This window comes from Aulonocara stuartgranti (genome assembly GCF_965226115.1).
Source record: "Aulonocara stuartgranti genome assembly, chromosome: 18".
NCBI lineage: Eukaryota > Metazoa > Chordata > Actinopteri > Cichliformes > Cichlidae > Aulonocara > Aulonocara stuartgranti.
In genome coordinates, this window is record NC_138954.1 from 36,378,543 (window position 1) to 36,394,543 (window position 16,001).

The 16,001-nt window shown below is 45.6% G+C and overlaps 1 protein-coding gene across 1 annotated transcript; it reads left to right on the top strand.

Annotated features, from left to right (window-relative positions):
* Positions 1-106: 106 nt before the first annotated feature.
* LOC309693639 (uncharacterized protein) lies at positions 107-8,743 on the top strand (the record flags this gene model as incomplete). The annotated part of the gene is made up of 9 exons (XM_082513059.1): positions 107-222; positions 756-937; positions 2,941-3,024; positions 3,142-3,194; positions 3,281-3,358; positions 4,542-5,349; positions 6,035-6,064; positions 6,177-6,224; positions 7,111-8,743. 9 exons carry the CDS (start codon positions 107-109, stop codon positions 7,116-7,118), a joined length of 1,407 nt encoding a protein of 468 aa, XP_082369185.1. The 3' UTR covers positions 7,119-8,743.
* Positions 8,744-16,001: the final 7,258 nt, after the last annotated feature.

Consider the following 16,001-nt stretch of genomic DNA (forward strand, 5'->3'; position numbering starts at 1 on the left):
GGTGAAAGCAAACGCTTGTCTGTGGATTTGTAAGAGGTCAAAGGTCAAGAAGTCAGTGTGAGGAGAGCATACTGGACACATTAGAAGTGTGCTCAAAAAGGACGACATGTTTCCCACTGATAGTTTTTGTCACCTGTGGATGAGAAACACCGACAGTGTCATTAATGTAGCGCACAGGTGTCCAGCTCCAGGCCTGGAGGGCCGGCGTCCTGCAGGGTTCAGGTGTGTCCTTGATCCAACACAGCTGATTCAAAGGGCTAAATGACCTCATCATGTCGTGTAGTTCTCCAGAGGCCTGGGAATGAACTAATCATGTGATCAGGTGTGCTGACCCAGGGTCAGATCTAAAACCTGCAGGACGCCGGCCCTCCAGGCCTGGAGTTGGGCCCCCCTGATGTAGCACGTTAACCACAGGCTGTACAGGAATAATGGGCGTGGCTATCAGGGTTAAACACACCTAAACCTACATGTTTTTTTCTAATGAGTCGTCTGGGGTTAACAGCCGAGACCTTTGACCTTTGCTGATGAGCTGTGCTCTAAACTGTTAGTTTTTTATTTAATGTTCACATTTTAACTTTGCTGGTTCCAGTTAAAGTTGAGGACAAAGAAATGCTTGTTTTCTATACACACCTCGAGGTCAAAGGTCATTATTGGAGGTTTTTGTCAGTTTAAGATGAACTGTAATATGTCAGCAAATGAAACCCAAACCTTTGATCGAACTGTAACACATTCATACACGTGTTTGACACATGCAGCCGGGTACACACATATGCATACAGTACATGTCCTGTGACACACTGTGCACACACGTGCTTCCTGCAAACCACATGTGCATCATCCCACGTAGGACTGAAAGAGAAGGATGTTGTCGTCACTTCCCGCAGCCCGGAGGCCGCTGCACCAGCGGAGACCGCTCATCCTGAAGCCACACCTGAAGGTAGCGCACAAAAGACACACTGACAGTACAACTGTGAGCACAGTGAGAATTATACAAGTTCACAGAAAGATTATTATTCATGTTTATGGGCCCGAACAGACACAGCTGTGAGGTGTGTCGTGTCCTCCAGTTCACATGGTCACACAGCACCAATCATGTTTCACTCACCTGTGACTGAAATATGGAGCAAAGGTTGTATGCATTTACAACATTATTCCAAAGTCCCACATCTGATGGTCTGTGCTGGATCCATGCAGACACGTGGAGGACCGTGTCAGGGTCAGAGGAACACAGCTGACGTGGTTTGAATAGAGCTGGACTGCATCCACACACAGCTGTTACCAGTGTGACATTATCTACTCCACCTGTGCAGTCAGGCGTGTCAGTATGTGGATGCAAACGGCTGTGCTCCCTACTCGCACTATTTATATAGCACATTTAAAACCAAAGGTAGGCCAGAGTGCGTCACAATAATACAGTAAGTCATTGTCATCAAACATCAACAGAGTGCAAAATCAAGCACTAGTACTAATACTAAGCACTCGTTAAACCAGGAGAGTGGGCTAAATACAATGGATATCGGGCCTCGGTTCACAGATCGGTTCATAAATATAAAATATTATCTGGGTGAATAAGAAATAATGCAGTAAAAAAGTTAAAATAGATGAAATAAGGGCACTGACTAGTGAAACTAATGAAATGGGTACGTTTTTAACCGTGTTTTGAAAGATTGAATAGAGTCTGAGGCACGAATAGTAACAGGAAGACTGTTGCAGAGGTTCGGTGCAGCTGAGACAAAAGCACGATCGCCCCGGGCTTCAGGTGGGCCCCGGGCTTCAGGTGGGCCCCGGGCTTCAGGTGGGCCCCGGGCTTCAGGTGGGACCCGGGCTTCAGGTGGGCCCTGGGCTTCAGGTGGGACCCGGGCTGGACCAAGACTAGTTCACCAGATGATCTTAAGGCTCGACCAGGGGTATACAAGCTAAGAAGGTCGGCGAGATAGCTGGGCGCAATGTTATTTATGATATTAAAGGTAAGCAACAAGATTTTAAAATCAATACAATATTTGATGGGCAGCCGATGTAAGTCAAGAACTGGAGTAATGGAAGCAAATGTTCCAGTTAGGAGACAAGCTGAGGATTTCAACAAGCTGAAGTCTATGAAGGTGGACTGATTGGAGACCAGGGTGAAGGGAAATGCAGTAACCTAATGTGGAAGTCACTAAAGCATGGATAGGTTTGGCACAGCTGGTAAAAGATTACTGAGGACGCTTGTTATCCAGCTTAAATGAACTGTCCAGGAAAACACGGAGATCGCTCACAGTGTCAGGAAGCTGGCGAGGGCCAAATAGAGCGGCTGGTTGGTCCCGAGGGATATGCCTATCAAACACCACAAACTCGGTTCCATTCAAAAGAGCGACAGTCCGTCCTCACTCCAGAGGCGTGACATCCCGACGATTCGTCACGTCCCGCGGCATTCCTGAGGAACGCCAAAGGTGACCTTGTGCGTTCTTATGCTACGCACCGAGTTATGGATGAGATCCAGTAGCGTACACGTCCCAGCCATGTATTCCAGCCCGACCTTATCCCTCACCATCATTTAAGTAAAACAAACGTACATGTGTAGATTCATTCCAAACGGTTCTCATGTTTCCTCATCTTCCGATCTCGTAACATTGGGACGTGTTGATGCCTGGAAGCGTAATATAGCGACGATTTGTAAAATGAGACGCTTTGGGAGTGAGACCGTTCGCCTGCACTCCTGTTACTGAACAAGGAGAGTGATGAGGACTGAAGTCGATCCTCGTTGTGACTGAGAGCTGCATCAATAACCTCGCTGCAGACTCGGGACCTACCAGAGCTTTATAAGTGTCTGTGTTGGCCTTTGTGCGATAACACAACCCTGAAGGTGACCGACGAGGACTGAAACACTAAGGACACTTCCACAGCGTCCTTGGTTACACATGAAGGCCCCTCTGTGATCTACACGTGTGTTTGCTTCCTCAGCTGCTGTGGAGCCTGACCCTGTTCCTGTGGAAGATGTGATTGAAGCTGCTGTGGCAGAAGACACAGCTGCACCCTCACCACCAGGTATGTGTGGACAGCAGAGTCAGCTGTTAGGTCATAGTGAGATATACTCGGTGTGTAAAGGCACATCAGGCACAGGCAGTGCTTAACGATCTGACAGTGGGAACTTTGTTTCCTCAGAGCCTGAAGCTGCATCAGAATCAGCTCCTGAGGCTCCTCCTGAGGCCGATGAGGTTATACTGACAAACCTTTCACTCTTATTTCTGTCGCGCTTCCTGCCTGCTGATGACACTTTGGTGGTCTACCTGTTGTTGTTCAGGTGATTGAGGAGGAGCCAGAGGTGCTGGAGGAGGAGCCTGCTGCAGAAGAGGAGGATGCTGCCGTTGAGGAAGAGGAGGTGATGTGTGTTTGTTATTAGTGTGCTGCCGTGTCAGTGTGTCGAGCAGAGACTCTTTCACTTTCTGAAACTCTGAGCTGCACTTTGGTGAAAAGGTTCATTTATTCACTTTTATTTGACTTCGGTTTGAAACTTTTAGATTAGAATTTGTTTCTTTAATCCATAGAAACATGGATATAAACAAATCCATGTTTCTATGGTAGATGGTAAAAAAACAGGAACGTCTGTCATGTAGCTGTTTACCTTTCACTTCATTGCGTTGGCGTATGAATGGACCCAGGGGTGTTTTTATTAACGGAAAAAGTTCTAAACGTTATGAACATGTAGTAAAAAGTCCAAAATGAGTGTCTTTCCCAAAGCTGCTGGGTGGGCTGCAGGAGGGCAGGCCTGGCTCTGCGAGCTTTGAAGGAAACTGAGCCACATCATGCAGAACAAACTCGGTGTGTCTCTGATGATCTGTGTCCCCCAACCAGTCTGACAGAAACACCCTCACACATCCAGCACATAGGAACACACAAACACTGGGCAACAATGCCAGTGTCCTCTAGGACAACAGATGGAAATTAGCCCTTGGCTATAATCTGGTATGTTTACATTCATGTAATTTTTTTTTTACATTTATGTTCATTAACATGCACTGTCCTAAATAAATAAATAAATGTTCTGCTCAGTTCATCCTTCCATGGGAATGCCATGTTCTTCGTTTGTTCACCGGCTCATGTGAGGCTTTCCCTGCATAAACAGAAGCTCTGTGGTCCAGAGTCATGCTGACAGCCTGATTGGTCCATGTGCAGGGAAGGCCCGGCGTCCACGTTAGCCTGAGCGATAAAGACACGGCTCAGGTTAAAGACCCGGTAACGCTGTAGTGACAGGAATCCCTCTCTATAGTTGGTGCAGCCTGCTGGTAAGATGCAGCAAAACTATAATTCAATTCAATTTTATTTATATAGCGCCAAATCACAACAAAAGTCACCTCAAGGCGCTTCATAGATACAGAGAAAAACCCAACAATCATATGACCCCCTATGAGCAGCACTTTGGCGACAGTGGGAAGGAAAAACTCCCTTTTAACAGGAAGAAACCTCCGGCAGAACCAGGCTCAGGGAGGGGCGGGGCCATCTGCTGTGATTGGTTGGGGCCATATAATGTCTGAATATGGTTTAATGTGACTGTGCTGATTCAGGTTGCTCCAGCTGAAGAAGAGCCAGCTGCAGAGGAGATGATGGGAGACCAGCCTGCAGAGGAGGAGGAGGAAACAGAAGCAGAGGCCGCAGAGGAGGCTACAGAGGAGGCCACAGAGGAGACTACAGAGGAGGCTGTGGAGGAGGCCACAGAGGAGACTACAGAGGAGGCTGTGGAGGAGGCCACAGAGGAGACTACAGAGGAGGCTGTGGAGGAGGCCACAGAGGAGGCTACAGAGGAGACCGCGGAGGAGGCTGTGGAGGAGGCTGTGGAGGAGGCCACAGAGGAGACTGTGGAGGAGGCCACAGAGGAGGCTACAGAGGAGACCGCGGAGGAGGCTGTGGAGGAGGCTACAGAGGAGACCGCGGAGGAGGCCACAGAAGAGGCTGTGGAGGAGGCCGAGGATGAAGCTGCAGCAGAGGTGGAAGAGTCTCTCGCTGATTCAGTGGAGGACACAGACGAGGAGGTGGCTGAGGAGACAGCTCTTACAGAGGAAGCTGTTGAGGAGCCACCTGAGGAGGAGGCAGCTCGCTTGGAAGAAGCTTATGAGGAGACGGCAGCAGTAGAAGAGGAGGAGGAGGGGGCTGCTCCATCAGAGGAACCTGCTGAGGAGGAAGAAGCTGCAGAAGAATCTGAGGCTGCAGCAGAAGAAATGGAGGCAGCACATGCAGAAGAAGCTGCTGAGGAAGCTCCTGTAGAGGAGCAGGAGGCTCCTTTAGCAGAAGCTGTTGAGGAGCAAGCTGAAGTAGAGGAAGCTCCTACAGAAGAGACCACTGAGGAAGAAATAACTGAGGAGGAAACAGAACCAGGTAAGACTGAAGCTCCTGAGAAAAAGTACACACTGACACATATCAGTTAAAGTTTCCAACTCAGGAAAGCATATTTGTTTAATATGTGCGTTGAAGGACATGTCCTGGTCAAAAATGACTCCAAGGTTCCTCACAGCGTTACTGGAGGCCAAGGTAATGCCATCCAGAGGAAGAATCTGCTTAGATACCATATTTCTAAGCTTTTCAGGGCCGAGTACAATAACCTCAGTTTGATCTGAATGAAGAAGCAGAAAGTTAGCGGCCATCCAGGTCTTTATGTCTTTAAGACATTCCTGCAGTTTAACTCATTGGTGTGTGTTATCTGGCTTCATGGACAGATAGAGCTGGGTGTCATCTGCATAGCAGTGTAAATGTATGCTATGTCTTCTAATGATGCTGCCTAAGGTAGCATCAGCAGCATGGCTCAGGTGTGGGTGCTGACACTCAGAGTGAGCTGTCTGTGGGGTCCAGTTTAACCTCAGTGGAACTATTGAGTGGTCATGGAGGTCACTTGTAACAAGCCTGAGCCTGTCTCATGTCTCCATCAGCACTGATAGCTGAGCCATCAGGACAGATCAAAGTCCAGCAAGCTCCTGAGAGCCTGTGCTTCACAGCACGTGTGCTAGCTGACCAACACAGTGCTGAGGCAGGAGAATAATGTTGTTTCAATGTTTGTTTTTTACAGTCGCAGAAGAAGAAGCAGCACATGGTGGTGGTGAGTGGGTACACATCTCATTCCTGAAAGCTGACCTTCGCTGTGCCTTCAGAGGGCTGTGACTCAGTGTTGTTCTCGCTCTACTTCAGCATGTGTGTTTCTGTTTTTGCAGCAGCAAGGGCTCCTGAGATGGAGGACCTGTGGAAAGACGAGCCTACAGGTAACCAGTTTCATGGCTTCTACGTCCCATTAGAAGATTTGAAGAATTGAACTCCCTAAATCGAACGTATAAAATGCATCTCTGCCCGACTCCCTGCAGTCGTAGTTTGAACAGGGAAATCAGTCTTAGCACAGCTAATGAAAGGTCACACAGCTGCTGTGTGACCTTTCATTAGCTGTGCACTGATGAGTCGGGAGGCAGTCATGGTCAGCTGTTTGGTGTTTAAACAGCTGCACATACTGTAGCTGGTTGTGATAGAAGGATGTTAATCTGCAGCTGTGTGCACGGAGCATCACACTGGACCACAGAGCAGTGGCAGAGGCCGGTCCAGGCTGAGTCTGTTTTCTTTGACATCACCTACCTGAGGAACTAAATGCACATGTGGGGTGCTTCATGGTCACCTGATTCAGCCCCTCTGTCATCCACAGGGTTGCGATAAAGAGCGATCATTAGCAGGAATGATGTGCATAGCTCAGTTTGAGGTGAGGCGGTCAGACTTAGGGAACCATCACAGCAGAACGTGATGAGGATTAGGGTGGGACCCCCGAGTCCAGACGCTGGGGTGGAGATGAAGAGGGAGCGATGGGGAGGAGGTGGGGTGCACAAAGATGTCTGCAAGGAACAATGACAGATGCACAGTGAGATTTAAAGTACGTGAAGAAGGCCAGAGGGCCTAGACCAGTGACGTGACAATCAGCCTGACGGCGTGGGAAAGTGGGAGTGATGTAAAGCTTAGATTAGCCGCCAACAGCTGGGAGCAGACAGATGTGTGACTGCAGATGTTCCTTATCAGAACGTACGTTTCATAAGAGATGAAGGGGGAGTGATCACCTGTCAGGTCACCTGTGAACACTGACCAATCGTCTCTCTGCTCTTGCGTCCACAGAAACGTAGGCCACGGCAGTCACCGCTGTGATGGAGCAGGGACCCACTGACATTGCATCAGCACCATCTGAGCTCAGATGATGATGCCCCTCTCCAGAGAAATGATTGAGTTGTCACGGCAACAATCGCCCCTCTCCCCCCATTTTCATCCCTCCCTTTAAATCTCCCTTTTAGTGTCAGTGTGTGAGATGATGTTCACTAACATGCTTCCTTTACCTTTGTTGTGTTTCTTTCAGGTTTGGGCTCATTCTTTTGTTTTCCTGTTTTCAGGGTGTTTTAGTTGAGTGTGTTTGGGCCGATGTCCACTCCCTGTGACGTGCGAGTGTGTGTTGCACTCGCACAGTCTTGTACCTCTCAGCAAAAAGAGCTGTAGCTGCACGTTAAGAAGCTTCACACTTTAAAGTGTCGGAGCAACCAAATCAAATGCCGGCTGAGAGCCGAAGCTGCTGCTCAGTGTAGAGAGGACTCTATGCAAAGGCGTGACGCGTGTCGCCCACCTCCTTCCTCCCCTCCTCCTTAGCATCAGGTGAATTTACCACTCAGTGTCGACTCCAGGATGAGCCATATGCTAACACATGAACTGTGTGTGTGTTTGTGAGTAATGCGTTGTTATGTGCGGACAGATCTTTGCTTATCCTTCTTGTTGTGTGAGCTGTAGTTTAGTTTTGCAGACTGTGTTTGACTCTTTTCGTTTTGTTATCTCACTACATCAAACTGTATTCTGTCGGCTCCTAGCTGGATCTTCTGTTTGCACAGCTGAACCTCAGCTTGTTGAGCTGTGAGGGCAGCGCCCCCCCACGTTTATAACAGTGGCTCCTTCCTGTGGAAATCCAGCCTCTCTGTAGAGGCGCAACGCCACCCTGTCACACACACAATAATGTCAAATCTTATTTTGAAGGCCAGATATAGACTCAAACATCGTTTCTGTTTGTTCTGTAAAAATAAATCACCTCGCTTCACTCGAGGATGATGATGTATGATGATGCGGTGAAAATGCTGTAGGAATCAGTAAACACTACGTGTGGTCCTCACTTACTGTAACAACAGCCGTGTGAATATGTCTGATTTTTCTTTCTCCTGTAACACTAGCTGGTGTTTCTGTTTGCTGAAACTTTGAGTCAATGTGAACTGAACCTTTGTAACATTGAAAAGTAGAATCTTTACTGAGAGACAACTTTTAGATTTTTTAATAGATTTTTTAAAAAGAATTTGGAGAGATGAGAAGAATTCTTATTTCCAGAAGATGCTTGCGGTGCTTTGTACTAAGCCATAAGCTGTTGCTGACTTTGTCCTGTGAAGCACAAACAAGAGAAACACTGTTGGGTTTTCAGTACTCGGCCCTGGTCACAGGTCACGTTCCTGTCTCAGATGGTTGTGGCGCACAGGCAGCGCTGTTGCTAAGCAGAGGCCACTTCTGATGAACACTATGCAACAAAGTATCAATGATGACAGAGGAGCGGAGGGGGCGTGGCCACGTCTTCGATGACATGCTGTCTTTGAGCCATAACCCTCAGATTATGGTTGAGTGTGCAGGTGTGACACTGTGCTGACTAAATGATCATGAAGTACTGACGGAGATTTGAAGTGGGAAGTTTTTCTGTTCTGGGAGCTACAATAAAAGATTTGGGACAACACAGCAGTGCCTGTTTATTTAGTTGTTGTTGTTGTTGTTTACCTGTTGTTTACCTGTGTGAAGCCTCGTCACAACACAAGACTTATTTAGTATTCCTAATCGATGCCGTGATGGTAGAGAAAATCCTCCAACATGTGACGTCGAGCTGCACAGCGCTGTCAGACTGCTGTGTGTGAAACGGCCACAGTGGGTCACTGTGTGATTATTGAACAGCTCTATGTCCCACTGTCCTGTCACAGAAACAAATCCGTGTTTCTGTGCTTTATGGCTATTTTACAGAATTTCAATGATCTTTTTCCTCCATGTTCAATTTTCTGTTTGTTTCTTTTTCTTTTTGCAGAAACTTGTTGTTGAAATTAGTTTAAAAACAGAAGAATAAGAATTTTATCATCATCATATAACACACTTTAAAACAACAGCTGACGCAAAGTGCTGTACATCAAAACTAAATAATACAAATACATAAGATGTAAAGCAAAAAGTACGAAATGAATTAGTTTTTTCTGTAATCAAACTAAGTCTCGCTGAGGCCAAAAGCCAAAGAATAAAAATGGGTTTAAGACGTATTTTATCTCATCTTATTTACTAATGCAGAGTGACTGCACAGGAAATGGTATTAACACTGCTGGAAGCACCGTGCACAGAATTCACCCAGTGAAAATGATTCAGAGTGGAGACATCAATCAGACTGAGGTGCACAATACTTTTTTTTTTTTTTTCGTGAGAAGAATGGGAATGTTTTTAGTTTTAGTATAGGAAAGTATTCAAAGGGCTGGTTGGAGCTGAAGAAGGTGGAGTCTAGCAAAGGGAAAGGCTTATACCGAGCTGTGGAAGGAAGGAGAAAATGACTTGTATCAGTTGGCTTCGCAGATCAAGCTCTAGCAGATTAGGGCGATCGTGGCTCAAGAGTTGGGAGTTTGTCTTGTAATTGGAAGGTTGCCGGTTTAAGCCCCAGCTCCAACAGTCTCGGCCGTTGTGTCCTCGGGCAAGACACTTCACCCGTTGCCTACTGGTGGTGGTCAGAGGGCCCGGTAGTCCGGCAGCCTCGCCTCTGTCAGTGCGCCCCAGGGTGGCTGTGGCTACAATGTAGCTTGCTATCACCAGTGTGTGAATGTGTGGATGACTGGATGTGTAAAGCGCTTTGGGGTCCTTAGGGACTAGTAAAGCATTATATAAATACAGACCATTTATCAAGGACGGGTGGAAATTGACTAAGAAGTGACGAGGGGATGTTAAGAAGATGTAAGGAATACTTAGCAGCCGATGAATGAAGAACAAGAGGATGGAGGACAGATGGTGGGTATGAAAGTGCAGAGGAACAAGTGATGACATGTATGAAGAGTGGAAAGGTGGTTGGTCCAGATGACATGTGGAGAAATCTGGGACTGTGGGCTTTTTGTAGACCAGATTGTTTAACACAGTCCTGGACAGTGACAGCATGTATGCTGCTGCTGATTTCCAAAAACAGGACAGAAATGCAGCAACTACAGAAGGAATCAAGTTGATAAGTCACAGCAACAGTATGGGTTCATACCAAGAAATAGTGCTACACATGTGATGTTTGCTGATGGAGGAGTATGGAGAAGGTAACAGAGTTGTATTGTCTTTGTATGAAGAAGTCAGGAAAAACAGATAAGTATGTGAGGGTGGTGCAGGACATGTATGAGGACAGCAAAACAGTGTTTAGATGTGGAAAGTGATGGATTACATCAGGGATCAGCTCTGAGCCCGGTCATGTTCACAGTGGTGATACGTTGGCCTGATCAATCATGTTTGAAGATGACATTGTGATCTGTAATGAAATTCAATGCAGTGCTATTTACACAACAAATCACAACAGTCGCCTCAAGGTGCTTTATATTGTGAGGTCGACCCTACAGTAACACATACAGAGAAAAACCCAACAATCATGTGACCCCCTATGAGCAGCACTTTGGTGACAGTGGGAAGGAAAAACTCCCTTTTAACAGGAAGAAACCTCCAACAGAACCAGGCTCAGGGAGGGGCGGGGCCATCTGCTGTGATTGGTTGGGGTGAGAGAAGGAAGTCAGGATAAAGACATGCTGTGGAAGAGAGACAGATTTATTTACTTTTTTTTGCCGAAAATTTAAATAGGGGCAGCACGGTGGTTAGCACTGTTGCCGCACAGCAAGAAGGTCCTGAGTTCAATTCCACCATCAGGTCTTTCTGTGTGGAGTTTGCATGTTCTCCCCGTGTTTGCGTGGGTTCCCTCCGGGTACTCCGGCTTCCTCCCACCGTCCAAAGACATGCAGCTTGTGGGGATAGGTTAATTGGATAATACAAATTGCCACTAGGTTTGAATGTGCGAGTGAATGTGAGTGTGAATGGTTGTCTGTCCCTGTGTGTTAGCCCTGCGACAGACTGGCGACCTGTCCAGGGTGTACCCCGCCTCTCGCCCTATGACAGCTGGGATAGGCTCCAGCGCCCCCGCGACCCTGAAAAGGATAAGTGGAAGCGAACGGATGGATTTAAATAGTTAAAAGTTGAAATGTGAATAGTTGGTTTTTGTATTATATGATTTATTTATTAAATTTTATGTGGAGTGAATAAATAAAAGTATATTTACGGTGGCCCCTACAGACAAAACACATACAAACTCCAAAACACGTAAAAACACGTACGAACTCCGAAGCACGTACAAACTCAGAATTATTTGACTATATATGAATGCTTGTGTATAAATACACAAACAATACACATATGCTTTCATGCTTTTAATTGTGTAATTTAAGTGATCTAGTAGCTCTGTTTTGGAAGTTCAGTTCATGCTAGAAATGTGTTTTGGAGTTTGTACGTGCTTTGTCTCTAGGGGCCACCGTAAATATTTATATATAAACATATATAAATAAAACCACTTTTGTTTTTTACATTAGTAATTCCTTTTGTACATAATTTTATATTATTGTTAATAATAAATTAATTAAAGCAACAAAACAACCTGAAGAGCCGGTTCGGAGCTGAAAGAGCCGGAAATCCCATCACTAATATGTGTGTGTTATGAGAGTGTGAGTAATGTGCATGTCTAAGTTGTGGAATAAAATTGAGGCACAGGTGGCCAGAAGGGGACAGATGGTGGGGAGTGTCTCCCCTGTACCCTGGTGACCAGAGATGGGCAGTAACGCGTAACGCGTTACTGTAATCTGATTACTTTTTTCAAGTAACGAGTAAAGTAAGGGATTACTATTGCAAAAACGGTAATTAGATTACCGTTACTTTCCCGTAGGAACGCTGCGTTACTGCGTTACTAAAACCGTGATTTTTTGCGAGAGTGTCTCATGACAGTGACGTAAGCGAGTGCGCCGTTAGTGACAACAGCTGTGTGCAGATCAACAATGGATCATATATCGAGTGCAGAGAGAGTATGAGCGTGCAGCGTTTAAAGCGTGGAAGTACTGACCTTACTTTGAGTTTGATTCCATAAAAAGTGACAAAAACATTAGTGTCCGCTGTGCGTGGGAAGAAAACTTCTTTTTACAGCGAAAAAAACCCCTAAACTTCCAACAAGCACCGAGTAGCTACGACGTAATGGGAAACTCACAGAGAAACTCACGGATTCTTCCACTGACCGCGGCACACCTGCACCAGGGTAAACCTCCGCCTACCCCACTCCTGCTTTACAGGTGAAAATAGAGCAACAGGACCGCTGAGTCTTTGACTTTATTTATTTTCTGCTGTGTTTTACTTGCATCTATTTGAAAGACTGAGTGTAAACACACAAAATATTTTATTTTATGTGCTGGAATGTGCAGAAAATAGGTTTAAATGTTAAACTAATTTATTCAACTCAGAGAATGTTGCATATAATTAAATGTTTGTTTGATGCATAAAGTTAAAAGATTAAAACTAATAAAACAAGTTAAAAAGAGACTTTTCCATTTGATTACATTTTGTATGATGGATTATGCAGAAAAAGTAGAATTGGGCTGAAAGATCTATCGCTTTATCACCTATTCAGGTTGTAAATCGTGTTTTTAAAAAGTAACTAAGTAATTAATTACTTTTGAAAATAAGTAATCAGTAAAGTAACGGGATTACTTTTTTGGGGAACTAATCAGTAATTAGTTACTGATTACTTTTTTCAAGTAACTTGACCAACACTGCTGGTGACACACCTGCACCCCAAGGCCCTGCATGTGTGGGTGGGTGTGGTGGAGCGAGTAGAGGGAGGCAGTTGAGGATCGAAATAAGGGAGGGGCAAGCAGCCCCTCCCTGGGTCAGCTCCCCTGCTGACCACAGTAGGCACCCCCGCCCTCTGGAACCCACCAAGGCCAGGGGGCCCAGACCCATCCAGACCCACGGCAGTAGCACCGCCAAGCCCCACAGGACCCGTGGCCAGAGATTAATAACAAGTATGGTTCAGTGCAGAGAGGTTAGGGTCATTAACACATCATGACAAAAGAAGAAACACCCAGTGATAGAGTTGTATTGTTGATTGTCATTTATGCTTAGAAATATTTAACCATAGATGCTTAGAAGTGTATAATCAATTGTGTAGTGATAAGTTGTGTGATCTTTAACAGGCTACAGAGGCCTGGTGTGCATTCCACACTGGGAGCATGGGAAAGTTCGTACCTTGTTTAATTGTTATGGTAGGATTAACGTAGTTACATTTGTTTTAGTTTAAGTGCTTTTTGTGTATAAATGAACTGCTAGACTTCCTTACTGTGTTATCTAGGATGAGGGGGGGTCTACCCTCTTCCTGACCAAGGATGTTTGCTTGTGTGCTTTTATGACCCTTTGATCAGCAGTAACACACACACACACACACACACACACACACACACACACACACACACACACAGGCAAGGTACTCTTTGTGTATGTAGACGTCATATGTTAATGAACCTATGCATATTCATGTAACCTCAATAAAAGGACAGTGATACGGGAGAACGGACGAGAGCAACTGGGGCCAAGCGAAGGAATGGCGTTTGTCCGGTTCTCTCCCGTGCACGAATAACATGAAGCTTGCCTACTTGCCTTCAACGTTTCAGCGAATAGGTTTATGCTACAAACCTATCACCCAGTGCATCATGGGAATCCCCAGCAGCCTACGTCTATTGCAGCATAACTAAGGGAGGATTCAGGGTCACCTGGTCCAGCCCTAACTATATGCTTTAGCAAAAAGGAAAGTTTGAAGCCTAATCTTGAAAGTAGAGATAGTGTCTGTCTCCTGAATCCAAACTGGAAGCTGGTTCCACAGAAGAGGGGCCTGAAAACTGAAGGCTCTGCCTCCCATTCTACTTTTAAATACTCTAGGAACAACAAGTAGGCCTGCAGAGCGAGAGCGAAGTGCTCTAATAGGGTGATATGGTACTACAAGGTCATTAAGATAAGATGGGGCCTGATTATTTAAGACCTTGTATGTGAGGAGCAGGATTTTGAATTCTGGATTTAACAGGAAGCCAAAACAGGAGAAATCTGCTCTCTCTTTCTAGTCCCTGTCAGGACTCTTGTTGCAGCATTTTGGATTAGCTGAAGGCTTTTCAGGGAGTTTTTAGGACTTCCTGATAATAATGAATTACAGTCGTCCAGCCTGGAAGTAATAAATGCATGAACTAGTTTTTCAGCGTCACTCTGAGACAGGATATTTCTAACTTTAGAGATGTTGCACAAATGGAAGAACGCAGTCTTACATATGTGCATTGAATGATTTCCTGTGTTGTTCAGTGGTGCATTATGGGTAATCTCAGTCTCTCACTGAGCGTGCTCCTGTGACTAGCCAGCACATCATGGAGTGGGTGGGAGGTATAATCCAGCACCGTCCTTATCTTGGACAGCATCCGCCTCTCAGACACCACCCCGAGGGAGTCCAGCTCCGTCCCCACAACATTACTGGCCTTGTGATCAGTTTAGTGAGTCTGTTGGCACCTGCGACTTCTGCAGGAAGTGGAAACACATAGGGAACACAGCTGACACAAATGAACATGATGCCACAGGGGAAGCAAAACTAAACACACTGAACAAGACTTTCAAAATAAAACAGGGAACATGGAGAGACATGAACTGGGACACATGAGCTTGACAGAGAGGGAGTCAGAGGAGAGAGACACAAGGGGAACCTTACAGAACAAGGAATTATTACTTAATACGAGGGAGAAAGAGTCTTTTTTTGCTTTTTGGTAGACATTTCTACTAAAACACTTTCGCCTTTATCCACACCTATTGTTATTTTATCAACTTTAGCTCATGACATGAGCTTAGCTTAATAAGCATCTTATCTTAATGACCTTGTAGTACCATATCACCCTATTAGAGCACTTCGCTCTCGCTCTGCAGGCCTACTTGTTGTTCCTAGAGTATTTAAAAGTAGAATGGGAGGCAGAGCCTTCAGTTTTCAGGCCCCTCTTCTGTTGCTTTTGAGCCACTTGCAAACAACATCCACACATAATTTAGAATCATCAGTGGAACCAACACAATACAACCAACCAATGTTGGGATGTCAGGAAACTTGAAACTTCAAAGAGTAATCAAATTACAGTATTTAATGGGTCACTTATATTGTTGAGCAGAAGCCATCTGTTTTTGACACAGACAGCAGTTTGCTGGTGAAAACATCGGAGCATTTTTCAGCTAAAGGGAAATTTTCCAAGAAGTAGATGGAAACCAAAAAGAGAGCTAAAGGAAGACAGCGCTGTTCTAGATTCAGCATGCTGATGACACTTTGTGTCTCCTCAGTTTGTAAATAACCACTTCCTAAATGAAATCCTATATCCCCGTCTGCTCCAGTCTGCATGCCAAATATCCTTGGGCAAGATGCTAACCCCAAGTCTCTCTCTGATGCATCCATCACAGCATGATGGTGTGAGGATGTTAGAGAGGAAGAGCACAGAGGAAGGTGCTGGTGTGAATGGGTGAACGAGGCAAGTCGTGTAAAGTGCTTTAGGTGCTCAGCTAGCTAAAGTTCTGTATAAGAACCAATCACCCCATATGTGCACAACTAGCTATTGGTCCAACTAGTTATGAGATATACTAGTCAGCTGAAGCAAATTCTGCATGTTATTCATGTATGAGCTAAGCTGCTGCACGCCCATCCTGCAGGTGGCAGCAGCGTTCTCTCTATGTTGGAAGGAGGCGGCATGAAGAAAGACGATAGTTTGGTTTTTCTAGTTCGTTGAAAGTGACTGGTTGTATGTAGAGTTTGTCATAGTAAACTAACATATAACCACTTGACCAGTGCAAGGTTGAACCCTTCTGTTGCAGGCATATGGGTATTAATGCTCACATTAGCCCCACTT